The 13,505-nt window shown below is 45.6% G+C and overlaps 1 protein-coding gene and 1 long non-coding RNA gene across 2 annotated transcripts in view; one reads left to right on the top strand and one right to left on the bottom strand.

Annotated features, from left to right (window-relative positions):
- Positions 1–1,152: 1,152 nt before the first annotated feature.
- On the bottom strand, positions 1,153–12,790 carry LOC117307685 (uncharacterized). Its single transcript, XR_012325339.1, has 3 exons — positions 12,609–12,790; positions 8,945–9,191; positions 1,153–2,322 (listed from the first exon to the last, which is right to left on the bottom strand). It is a non-coding gene; the product is annotated as an uncharacterized lncRNA (long non-coding RNA).
- EMILIN2 (elastin microfibril interfacer 2) overlaps positions 11,258–13,505 on the top strand; it is a 50,846-nt gene continuing 48,598 nt past the window's right edge. The window contains exons 1-2 of the mRNA XM_033837600.2: positions 11,258–11,572; positions 12,109–12,231. Of these exons, the coding sequence (XP_033693491.1) occupies positions 11,439–11,572; positions 12,109–12,231 (257 nt within the window). The 5' untranslated portion in view covers positions 11,258–11,438. The remainder of the gene's footprint in view (positions 11,573–12,108; positions 12,232–13,505) is intronic.

Here is a 13,505-nt window from a genome sequence, read left to right as displayed (position 1 = left end):
AAGGCTAGTTTTAATGTAGACTAAATGGATTTGGTGGATTTGTGTGTTTCTCCAGTCTGGCCTTTATCTCTGCACCTTGCCTTTGAAGGTTCATCTATGATAAAGCATGACATGTTTCGGGGGCGGGGGGGTGGTGTAAATTGGAGGGTTTCATCCTCTAAGCAAAATAGTTTCCATTTCCAGACTTGCTTCCTTTAAAGGTTGGAAGTATCTTAAAGAAATATGTAAAACCCCAACTTAATGAGGTTTTTCATAATGAATCTGTCCTCTGAAGACAATTTATTTGTGTTTCCCTGGGAATCATCTAGGAGCAGCAGTTCAAAGCTTGAAATGGGTTTTCCTTTTATTTGTTATCTCTAGAGTTGACAGATCTCTCTAAGCTGTGATTTGGCAGCGCTAGGTTCTTAATTCCAGCTTTTTAAAAGCACAGTGAAGATAAACTGTAATTCTGAGGCGACATACATATGAAACCTTATTTGGCCCCTCATTACCTCATTCATTAGGGCGGGAAGGGCTCTGGCCAGAGATCACATGCTTTGGCTGAGGAAGAGGGTGACTCTTATTTTGTTTTCTGACTGACTGGGCCTCAGAGTGGGGTGGAGAAGGGCTGAAAATAGTCATTTCTTGGCTGCATGGGTCCATTTACAAATGAGAAAGAGAAACAAGATCTCTGGAGGTTGGCCTCACCAGTTACAGTGGATGTGATGTGAGCGGAGTTGATTAAAGCCCAAGGAAAATTGCAGAGGATTAGATTTATTCAAATTGTTTACATTTGTTAAAAGATAAAACTAAAATGTACTCTTCTGTTCGAAGTTTGAGTTTTCAACTTTTGTCCAAGTTAGCATCCCCAGATCCCAGTTCTCACCCAGTGTAATGCCCCTTTCCCCCTAGTATATTATGTATGTTAATTTGATCCACTGTCTTGTAAAAGTTAGACACCCGTTTGCTTTCTTTCACTCATTCAACAAGTATTAAACAAGTTATTAAACAAGTATTATGTGCCAGGCACTGTGCCAGTTATTATGGACAAAATAAGACAAATCAATAGTTTTTCTTCAACAAATCTTTAAGTGATGGTGTTGGAGGTCAGAATTGATGTGACTGTGGGGAAGGGAGGGTTAATGATTGCAGGGACTGTGAGGGGCCCTGAAGGCATGTTTTGCTTCAGGATCTGGGTGCTGCTCACACGGCTGCCTTCCCTTTGTGAAAAATTCAGTGAGCTTATCACATTTTATGCACTTGTTGGCAAGAATGCTATCCTTTGATAAAATTTACATTAGAAAACCACAATCTACAAATATTTATTTTTTAAAAACCTTTATGAAATTGGAATCCCCAGCAGGAACGTGAAGATTCTTTCAGGGTTGAAAAACATAGGAACTGAATTCTGGTGCCCGTTTTCTAATGTCCTTCCTATTTCTCCCAGGAATCCTGACACCACTTTGCCCCCAACAGCGCTTTGGAAAGCATAACCTCAGAATACTCAGAGAATAAAGTTTTGTTTTTTTAATTAGATGTTATTATTTGTTTGTTTGGCTGCGCCGGCTCTTAGTTACGGCATGCGGGGTCTTTGTTGCTGCATGCAGGATCTTGTTGCAGAGTGCGGGATCTTTATTTGCGGCATGCCGGATCTAGTTCCCCGACCAGGGATCAAACCCAGGCTCCCTGTATTGGGAGCGCGGAGTCTTAACCACTGGACCAGCAGGGAAGTCCCGTAGTTTGTTTTGATATTTTTAAAAGATGGGGAAAAACATGTGAGAATGCAATAAAAAACGAAGGCAGTTTTCTTCCTTGACCCCTCAACATTCTCTGAATGTGAAACTCTGGTCTCACATTGTAGTTACCGTTAGTCAAAAGACATTAGCAACTTTTATCTGCTCATGGCTGATTATTTATGTTGTTTTAGTCTCTTCAACCAATAAGTGTTCAAAGATGTTAGCGGGTTTAGATTGTGAGCCGCTGTTGAGTAGGGTCTTCCCTGCTCTGCACTATTTAAAGGAGCTGTGGCTGGGCCGGAGCATTTAAGCAGAATGTAGCCACGGCACTGTGTTCTTCTTCCGTAGCTCTTGGGGATGACGTTTAAAATGATTACGTCTGAGAAGACAGAGCCAAGGAAAGTTCATGCAAATAACCAGCTTCATGGGCTTCCCTGGTGGCACAGTGGTTGAGAGTCCACCTGCCGATGCAGGGGACACGGGTTCGTGTCCTGGTCCGGGAAGATCCCACGTGCCGCGGAGCGGCTGGGCCCGTGAGCCATGGCCGCTGAGACTGCGTGTCCGGAGCCTGTGCTCTGCAACGGGAGAGGCCACAACAGTGAGAGGCCTGCGTACCGCAAAAAAATATAAATAAATAAATAAATAAAAAATAACCAGCTTCATCAACAACCAACTAAACAAACCAAGTCTCCAGTGCCTAATCAACTTTCTAAAATATAATACGTCACCAAAATGCATGAGGCAGGGACTTCCCTGGTGGCGCAGTGGTTAAGATTCCACCTGCCAATGCAGAGGACACGGGTTTGAGCCCTGGCCCAGGAAGATCCTACGTGCCGCGGAGCAACTAAGCCCATGCGCCACAACTACAGAGCCTGCTCTCTAGAGCCCGCGAGCCACAACTACTGAAGCCCGCGTGCCTTGAGCCTGTGCCCCGCAACAAAGAGAAGCCACCACAATGAGAAGTCCGCACACCGCCATGAAGAGTAGCCCCTGCTCGCCACAACTAGAGAAAGCCCAGGCACAGCAACGAAGACCCAACGCAGCCAATAAATAAATAAATAAATAAACTGCATGAGGCAATAACAGAACAGAAGCACTTGCCCTGAGTAAAATTATGACTTACAGCAGTCCAATTCATTCCTATTTTCTGATTTTGTCATTTGCATTGATATTTACTAATGTTTCATTCAGTTTTTATAAACACTATATTGGTGTTAAACAGAGTTGTGATTTTCAGTTCATTTTAGGTCCTTAGAGTGACCATATAATTTATTGTCCAAACCCAGGCACTTTGGAAGATGAAAGGAGACACTAAGGATAATTAACAGTGTCAACTGATCCACAACAGGAGTACCCTGGGACTGGCTTGGGCAAATCAGGGACATCTGGTCACCCTACCTCTCTTTAGATGAGGGGAAAAAAGAACTAGAGGTTTGTTTGTTTTTTCTACCAACCTATATTGTACTTTTTAACAGTGACACATCCTCACCCTTTCCTCGTGTTCATTACCCCTCAATCCCAACTGGCCTCCCCACCTCACCTATCTCCTGGCTACTTTTTTTTTTAACTTAATTAAATTGTTTAAATTGAAATATAGTTGATTTACAATGCTTCAAGTGTACAGCAAAGTGATTTAGTTATACATATATATAAATAAAAAATATATATTCTTTTTCAGATTCTTCTCCATTATAGTTATTATAAGATATTGAATATGGTTCCCTGTGCTCTACAGTAGGTCCTTGTTTATCTATTTTATGTATAGTAGTGTGTATCTGTTAATCCCAATTTCCCAGTTTATCCCTCTCCTCCCTTTCCCCTTTGGTAACCATAAGTTTGTTTTCTATCTCTGTGAGTCTGTTTCTGTTTTGCAAGTAAATTCATTTGTATCATTTTTTTTTTTTACATTCCACATATAAGTGATATATTTGTCTTTCTCTGTCTGACTGACTTCACTTAGTTTGATACTCTCTAGGTCCATTCACGTTGCTGCAACCTCCTGGCTACTTCTAAGGCCACACACTTTGGCTTAGCTAATCTACAAGCTGGCCCATGTCTTTATTTACTAAACACATACAGTGTACAAGGTCACATTAATTGCTCCTTCCTCTCTTGCAAATCACATTCGGTTTTGATATTATAGCTGATTTAAAGCAAAGCAAAACAAAACAAAAAATGAAATACTCAACTCAAACCCACACTTCTCCACGGTCTTTCCTAATTAATACTGAACTTTTCTGATTGCCTCAGGCTCTGTTTCTTTATCATAACCTAGGTACACTGTTTTTACTATGCAATATTTTATTTACTGAATGTAACTTTGTATGTGTTAGGTCATTTCATACATGTGTGTTTTGCTTTCCAGCCAATTAAGATGGTAAAGAACTAAATCTTTTTTTCTCTGGCTCACATATTGCCTGGCAGTGTTCCATACGCAGAACTTCCTCAATATGCTTACTGATGAAACAAATCTATTGATGGCCACAAAATTCCAAGAACTTTGCCTTTTCCTCCCAGATGTAATATTTTCTTAAAGTTCCCAGACTTAAGTTGAAATACAGTCAATCTTTATTATTCACAGATTCTATATTTTGTGAAGTTGCCTCTTCACGGAATTTATTTTTAACTACAAAAGCAATACTTAGAGCACTTTCGTGGCCATCGGTGGACCTGAGCAGAGTGGCAAAAATGTTGACTTGCCCAACTGTGCACATTTCCAGCGGAGGTCTAGCAAGGCAGTGCTCTGCCTTCTTGTTTTAGGTCTCATACTGTAAAGAAGTGTCCTTTTCCTGGAAAATTGAATTCTATGCTTTTTGCATTTTTGTGCTTTTTTTGGTGATTTCGTTGTTTAAAATGGCCCCCAAGCGCAGTGCTGAAGCGCTGTCTTGTGTTCCTTAGCGCAAGAAGGCTGTGATGTGCCTTATGGAGAAAACATGTGTTTGAGATAAGCTTAGTTCAGGCACAAGTTATAGTGGGGTTGGCTGTGAGTTCACTGTCAATGAATCAATAATAAATATCAAACAAGGTGTCTTTAAATAGAAACACACAGAAAAGAAGGTTATGTATTGATTGGTTGACAAAAACATTTTGACCAGAGGCTTCTTACTCCTGTATTTCCTCTGCAAGCAATTGTTCAGTATTCATGAATTCAGTGTTTGCAGCAACTTAATAGAACATACGACACCAAATAATGAGAGCTGACTATACTTAAATACTTGAAACATGGTTTAGAACTGCACAACCTGAAATACTAGAAAGAGTTCATTTGCTCATGAATACTATTCTAATGAGTATGGACCAAGATTGTCCTAAACTTTAACAATTTATTTTACAATCATCAAACACATTCTGCCTATTTAAAATACTCTGTTGTTTCCAGAACAATTGACTCTCATTCCATAAATAAATCATGAACTATACAACATAGTTTGATGTGACTCATATATATGAAAGCATTATTGCCTAAGCTATTATAATTCTCTTGTAAACAAACAAAATTCTAAGAGCCTATTTTTGCCATATTTCTTATGAAGAAAAAAATGTGTTCAAAACCACACCATCAGTGTGACAGCACTGAATTCTCAAATGCAGTATATGGCCCACAGTTAGCTATAGGAAGCATTTTTAGATCTAAGCAACATCTGAAAAAAATTAAAGGAAATGGAATTAGTTACTAGTTTCATCTGTTTGAGGAAGAAGAAGAAACTTATTATCGAATTGCCTGATGATCTGAGTTTATTTTTATAGAGTTATTAATCCTCCCAAAGATTTCATTGAATTGTCCTAAAATAAATTCCTTTGCAATGTAGAGGATGAAATCTCCTAAACAATCAGCTGAGCTATACGTTTTCTCTTGGAGAGCAGTAGAAAGAAAACTGAGCTAGAAGTCAAGAACCCAGTGTTCTGTTCCCGACGACCACACTTAGAGTCATTCTGATTGAGTTGTGCACGTGCTCTCTTGATATATATTTCTTATTTGGAAAGAAGAACTGCAGTAGATGGTCAGCTTCCCACATCAGTGGACACAACAAAAAGATGACAAAGCTCCTGGACCTGACTGCAAATTTTTTGCAGTACCAAAGTGGTAACAATAACAGTTGTGAAAATTTATCCTCCACTTACCCTGTGCCAGGCACTGTGCTAAACAGTGTACCTGTGGTAACACAATGCACCCTCCCAACAGCTACATGAGACATCCCCTTTCCAGAAGAGGAAATGGAGGATTGGGAGGCTTTTGATTTGTCCCCGTCGTTCTGCTCAGGAGGTGAGGGTACCCAGTTTTGAACAGTATGCTAAGTCCATTGCATGAGCTCCTAAACATTTTTTTTCATGTGTGATTTCAGGCATAATTTCAACTTTTCGCAGTTTTGAAGGTCTCAGATGATAGTTTAGCATGTATTAAGGCACACACCCCTGACCCATAAAGGGAGGTATGCTCCTGGCATCTCTCATGAAAGATGATTAACATAATGGCCATCATCTTTCACAATGCTATTAAATCAATCAATTGATAAATAAGATCAGTCTTGGGTTCAGAAGATAAAGAGACTTTGAATCTTTAGCTCTGTATAGCTGATGGGATATTTGCAAATATACAGTTAGGAAAAAATGAAGAGAGCGACTGTTCTTTGTTCAGTTTGGGTCTATTTGAGCAAAGCCTTTGACAAGATGGGAAAGTAGCCCTTGTTTGTAAATTTTGAAGTCTGGGGACTCACTGACTTCTTTCCAAAGGTGCCTTGTCAAATGCTGTGCCTATGGCGAATGGAGCTACACAAAATTGTATCAACCAAATCTTGGCGTTCCAAAGCAGAGACCAAGCTACGTGGTGCAGCCAGTTCATTTTCCTTGGAGGCATTTCTGTCTCTCCTTCCCTACCCAACCGCACTTAAAAAAACAAAAACAAATAAACAAAGATCACTAACTTAAGAATGTGTAAGACATTTTCTGAGGGTGTATTATGTTAGAAATGCTTTGCAATCAAAATTTATGCAAGATATCTTATCTTCAAGGACTTCCGTTTTTCATCATTAGTAAACAGCACAAAGAAGTTAAGACACCTAAAATTACAGCTAGAAATCAGGGGAGACTTTTTTTGAGTTCTAGAAAACAAAAGATGAGGAATGAGTAGGTTGGGACACCCAGGCCAAGTCATATGACTCTTGACCACATCCTAGATGCAGATCAGTTCATCTTGATCAAATGTCTTGTGCCCAGATGACTGGTGGTGGGGTGGAGGCAATGAACCCGCCTGCTGCCTCTGTAATGGTCACCCACTCTCCTCCTCTAGGCAACTGAAGGGAGTCTGGGTGTGGTAGGGGTCCAGCAGGCTCACTGCTTCACGAGAAGTACCCCCCAAGTACAGAGCCTGATGAGCTCTTTTATCATGACCAATAGTGAAGGAATGGATTTTATGAAATAGTTCTACTTTGCATTTTTGCTTTAGTTAATGGGACTGAGTCCCCCTAAATCCGAATTCCCCTACTGAGTTTATGATTATCCTCTCTATCCGAAATCTTATTCCCTTTCTTGCGACTTCCCTGGTGGTGCAGTGGTTAGGAATCCACCTGCCAATGCAGGGGACACAGGTTCGAGCTCTGATCCGGGAGGATCCCACATGCCACGGAGCAACTAAGCCCATGCACCACAACTACTGAGCCTGCACTCTAGAGCCTGCGAACCACAACTACTGAGCCCGTGTGCCACAACTACTGAAGCCCGCGTGCCTAGAGCCCGTGCTCTGCAACAAGAGAAGCCACTGCAATGAGAAACCCGCGCACCGCAACGAAGAGTAGCCCCCGCTCACCGCAACTAGAGAAAGCCCGCGTGCAGCCAAAAATAAATAAATAAACAAAACCTTATTCCCTTTCTTGTCCAGCCCCTGTTCCCCTCAGGACTGAGGCATATCAAGAAAAGTGGAGGGCTTCCTTTGTGGCGCAGTGGTTAAGAATCCCCCTGCCAATGCAGGGGACACAGGTTCAAGCCCTGGTCCGGGAAGATCCCACATGCCGCGGAGCAACTAAGCCCATGCGCCACAACTACTGAGCCTGCGCTCTAGAGCCCGCGAGCCAGAACTACTGAGCCCATGTGCCACAACCACTGAAGCCTGCGTGCCTAGAGCCTGTGCTCCGCAACAAGAGAAGCCACCGCAATGAGAAGCCCGTGCACCTCAACGGAGAGTAGCCCCCACTCGCCACAACTAGAGAAAGCCCGTGCCCAGCAACGAAGACCCAACACAGCCAAAAATAAATAAATAAAATAAATAAATTTATTTAAAAAAAAAAAGAAAAAAAGGGGCTTCCCTGGTGGCACAGTGGTTGAGAGTCCGCCTGCCGATGCAGGGGACATGGGTTCGTGCCCCGGTCCGGGAAGATCCCACATGCCGCGGAGCGGCTGGGCCCGTGAGCCATGGCCGCTGAGCCTGTGCTCTGGAGCCTGTGCTCCACAACGGGAGAGGCCACAACAGTGAGAGGCCTGCGTACTGCAAAAAAAAAAAAAAGAGAAAAAAAAAAAGAAGTGGAGATTGTAACCTAGCAGGACCCTGTGATTCCTCTCTGGGTACAAAAGCCCCTCTGTGTTCCCTGTTTCTTCTTTGTAGAGAAAAAGGCTTTAGTCTCTCAGGCCTTGCCTGCGTTCCAAAGAGCAGACTCAAGCAGTTACTAATTAGAGAAGTGAGGGAATGCAGAAACAAAGGAAAAGCAGTCAAGCAAGAAAAGTAACGGTAGCTTAAACAACAGTTGAGCAATAAAACAGAGTCCTAGTTCCTCCTCAAGGGATGTACACAACAATCTGACGCATATTTTTGAGTTGTTCTGCAGGAACTAAGACACCCCCCCCCACCCCGGTGGAGGATGCTGACCATAAGCACGTGGAACCAGAGGACTGATGCTTAAGGGTCCTGCCACATCACTCTGTTACCTCCCCACCAGCCAATCAAAAGAAAGTCCACGAGCTGATCACACATCCTGCGACCCTCACCCCAGATGTTGCCTTTAAAACCCTTCCCTGAAAGCCAAAGGGGAGTTCGAGTCTTTTGAGCATGAGCTGCCTGTTTTCCTTGCTTGGTGCCCTGCAATAAATGCTGTACTTTCCTTCACCACAACCCGGTATCAGTAGATTGGCTTTGCTGCTCATGGGGAGAGCAGACCCAAGTTCGGTTCTGTAAGTTGGTGACACAATCAAGAATATAAGTCACTATGGGGCATGTTTGTTTTAAAAGAGAAAGAAATTACTTTGGATTGTTACAGGAAACTGACAGCTTTCAAGTGCTTATTTGAGGAAGTTGGCGGCTTACAAAGAATTCACACGTGCAGCATTCTGCCCATCATTTCCACTCTGTTGCTTATGACTGGGACCAGATGATCTGCCCAGTTAGACTGTTTCTTGAGGTGCTTCCACCCTCTCCCCAGGAAGCCTCTCCTGCTTTGCTTCTTCTGGAAGTCTCTCTGTTTCCTGAGTCTGAAGGGTCCCTTCCTCTGGCTAGAGAAGAAAAAAAGAAAAGGGTCTTTTGAGATCTTGGCCTCAAGCCTTCCATCTTCCCAGAGCAGCCCCACAGTGGGTACCCGTGGAAATGTGTCTAGAGAGATGCATGGGACAAATATTGTCTAACTTATCTGACTGCACATCAGAAACATCACATGGTTCGTTGCACAGGAAGGCCTGGGAGCTCTGTAAACACAGCCCCCCGTCCGTGTTCACTCACCCATGACTTACTATTTTTGCAAGGTGCCTCGCACATACCAGATTCTCAGAATAACATTTATTTACTGATAAATGCCATTTATAGCTGATTAAATTTGGTGTCGTGGTCATCTCAATAAAAAGTTGGTCCCTAACTCTTGGACTGGAAGACAGCTTCCCGGTATAACTTTGAGTCAATGAAAAAACTAGATGTGATTTGATCAGTCTGACCCACTCTCAAGTTTGAGAATTACCAGTATTTAAGAGAAGTTGTGGTTTGTTAGCTGTCAGCTGTAGACATACACAACTTGTGTGTTTCCTCCATTTTTCCCCTTCTGTCCCTCTCCTTCATTTCTGTGCTCTGCTTCTTCCCTAAGACACTTCATGGACAAAAATGGTGTTAGGATGGGAAGGATAGGGAAGCCACGCAGAAAGATAGAGATAGGGTTATGCAAGACAGCTTTTTATCCCTTTCTGTTCCTTCCCCCTCAGGGTGGCTCTTTCGAAGGCTGGGATGACATCAGTCCATTATTTGCATGATCTTCCATTTAGAGAGTTCATGGACAGACTATGTCCTTACATGGTGTATTTTTCTGCTTCGCTCTTGTGAAGTTTCTACTTAGGGAATTTTCTTCTATTTGCAAATCAAAAGGCCCTACAACATCATCAAAGCATATCAAGTAAAATGGACCACTAGTTTCATCTAGTTACAGTAGGGAACATAGCAGAGTGTTATTATGGTCCACATCACAATTCACAGCCAACAGTGTCCCGTCAACTCACAGATATTGCAGTTAATCTATGCAGTCTACACATAACCCCACTCCGGTTCATTAGATGCAGTAAGTTAACTCAAATATCAATATATAGTTCTCTCCTCACCCCAAGAACACAACACTCCAGTGGGGATTTTATGTAACATTCTTCTGCAGAGTTGCTTCATCCCCAAAAGAAATTGGTAGAGATTAGTGTAACTCAAAAACAGGCAGAAATAAAATGAAATACTATACAGCCATTAAGTAGTATTTTTAAAGGAAAATTTAAGATCTATGGTAAATTATAATTATGGCTCATTATATAATCATATTAAATAACAGGATTGAAAACTGCCCCAAAAAAATAGGCAGAAAATATGCAAGCAAGTGAAACGACAAATGTCTAGCAGTGTCTGAACTGTCTAGAAGCAAAGGCGATTGTTGTGGGGTAAATGTCTTTAATATTGATAGAAAAAGAAAGTTCAGAATAGGACATCAGAAGCAGAGGCTGCGAGAGATGATCTGTATACTAGAGCCGGATGCTGTGCTTCAGAATCTGCTGGGAAGTGGTGGGGCTGTCGCTTCCAGTGTCCCCTGCTGCCCCGCACGTTGACTTAGAAACTATTTAATGGATGCGTAAGGGAAAGAAAGAGAAGGGGACCCGCGTTCATTTCCCCTAAACTCTCAAGTTCAAATGCGGAGGAATGGCCGCGTCTTGCCAGAGGAGGAAATCGGAATCCGATAAAGGACTGATAAAGATGTTCCTCCTTCGCCCTGGGAAGCCGGCACCCAGGCCCGACGTGTGGACCGCCAGACTCGCTGACGGCGGCCCTTCCCGAGGGGCCGGGCGCGCCTGCTGGAAGGTGGGAGGCGGAGTTGCCCCGCTCCTGGGATGAGACCAAAGGAATGAGTAATTGGAAATTCTGTAACAGAGACCCTTCTCCCAAACCCTACAGCCCTTTCACGCCCCACAACCCCCTGCCGAGAAGCAAGAGGACTGGAGACAGACGTGGTGGAGCGAGAGTCACGTTCCGGAGAGGGAAGTGAAATAAAGAGGGCGGCACCCGGGGGGACCTGTGCGTCACTGAGGGGGAGAAGCGCGGGAGCACGGGGCGGAAAAGGAGAAGTGGGAGCGAGAAGCCGCAGGGGGCGGCCGCGGAGCGCGGGTGGGGGCGCCGCGCAGCGCCCGAGCCTCCTGCCTTCGGCCGCGCCCGGGCAGCCTGCAACCTCCCGGCGCTCGCCCGACCCGCGCTCCGGATCCGGCCGGCTGGTCGCGCCCGCCGCGCACAGAATGTGGCAGCGGACACGGCCCCGGCCCCGCGCGCCCTGGCTCTGGGCTCTGGCGCTGCTGGCCCTGGGCGGCGCAGGGCTGTGCCACGCCGACCCTCAGCCCAGGCACCCCGCGCGGCCCAGCGCCAGGAACAAGTAAGTGCGCGGCCTCTCCTTGCCCCAGGACGGCCTACAGCCGTGGGCCCCCGCCTGCCCTTCCCCGACCGGCCGCCGGCCCCGAAGCTGCCCTGCCGAGGCGAGGAGCCGCAGCCGGGGTTCCCCCTCGGGCTGCCGGGGCGGCGCCTCTTCCGCGGTGGCCGCGCGCTCCGTGGCCGGCGCGGGGCGTCCCGGGCAACCTCGCCCTCGCCTCCAGCAGTGCTGCCTCCGGGGCCGTGGGGCGCAAGGAGTGTCCCGCAGAGCAGGGCGATCAGGAAACTCCCCCCGGGAATTACTGGGGCCCCTGGGGCCGTGGGGGCTCTTCCCGTCTGTCTTTTGTGGGATAAAGGTGCACTCTCTCCAAAGGCGCACCCGCGCACCGTCCGAATATCTGCTGGTCGTGCTCCCGCCTCCGCGAGGACGACGAGCTCCCCGAGCCCCGCGCGGTCAGCCGCCGGGTCGGCTCGTCCCGTCTCCCCCAGCCTCATTGTTCTCCCGGTTTATACCGTGCCCTTCTCCCTCTCTCTCCACCCCAGGAACTGGTGCGCCTACATCGTGAACAAGAACGTGAGCTGCTCGGTGCTGGAAGGAAGTGAGAGTTTTATTCAGGCTCAGTACAACTGTGCCTGGAACCAGATGCCCTGTCCGTCCGCGCTCGTGTAAGTCCCGGGAGCCGAGGGGCGGGCGGGGCGCGCCGGGGCCGCGGGGGTGGGGTCAGAGCGCTGGGCTCCAGCCGCTCAGTAAATCTCTTCCAGCGAGTGAAAACTCAGCAGCTGAAAAGTTTCAGCGCTGAGCAGGGTACCAGGCTCGCTGGGGTTTTTAAGGAGCGTGTTTTGCCTGGAGTCAGCGTTGGGGATGCACCGGCCTGGCCATCGCCGGGCATAGGAGGGGACGAACAAAGCCACCGACCTCCACTTCTCTCTCTCTTTTTCTTTCAATTTTATTACTAACGTAAAGCAGCTGGGCCTAATTAGATCCATATTGTGTGTTCTGGGGCACAGAGAAGATTCCAAAATGTATACTGCTGAAAACTTACATGTAGGATTAGCTGAGAGGTTTGCTCTAGAGGTTTGCTCTAGCCAGTGAACAGGCGAGTTTTGTCCAAATGTCCCCATAAAACTGACCTCTTCGGTTGTAGGTGTTGTAGATTTCTAAAGTCCCCAGGAACAACTTGCTTGACAGTGTGCGATTGTTGTTTTTTCAAGTTAGATTTGGGGGATTCAGCTAAGTGGTTGTCAGGAGAGAATGGTCCTTAAAGACCAAGGGAAGAATTAATCTTCTTCCTTATAAAGGTTTCACTGTCTTAAAAAAAAAAAAAAAGAGGAAGTGAAGCAACAGAGTACAGATTTTGTTACATACATCACGTTCATTCAGTTGTCATCTGGCAAGTCTTTGTGTTTTTGTGTAAGCCAGATATCAGAGGATGAGCTGATGTGAATCAGTGGCTGTTGGGGAACGCATGTGATGGTTGAAATTAATTGTTTTCCCCTAAGAATAAACTGATTGTCTCAGAGCACAGTTGTCTTTACAGCAAAGAATAGCCAGTAGGCGGATCTGTCTTGGGCAAAGCAGAGGGACAGACTGGAACTTGTGCTGCAGGAAACCTTATGTCAGAAGGCAGTAGATGAGCCTTCAGGCCTATGAGGTGGTAGTGGTCCCTGGATCATTGCACATGGGCTGGGGTGAGAACTGAAAGGAAAAACAAACAACCCCCCTTCCCAACAAAACAAGCAGAAACTTAGAAGAGATTCCCCACTTGCTGTAGGCAGAGCATGAGGTCGAAATTGAATTGCTCTTGGTCACATTGAGTTGTGTAACCTGTCAGAGGGCACAGTGCTGTCACACTGCCTGTGTCTCTGGTTCTAAGGGGCATTTAACACGGAATTTCCCAGGTGTTTCTGATGAGTCCAGGAGCCTGAGTAACGCCTCTCAA

This window comes from Tursiops truncatus, chromosome 13, assembly GCF_011762595.2.
Source record: "Tursiops truncatus isolate mTurTru1 chromosome 13, mTurTru1.mat.Y, whole genome shotgun sequence".
In the NCBI taxonomy this organism is placed as follows: Eukaryota; Metazoa; Chordata; class Mammalia; order Artiodactyla; family Delphinidae; genus Tursiops; species Tursiops truncatus.
Note: the sequence above shows the minus strand (reverse complement) of the source record. Positions and strands in the feature narration are given on the sequence as shown.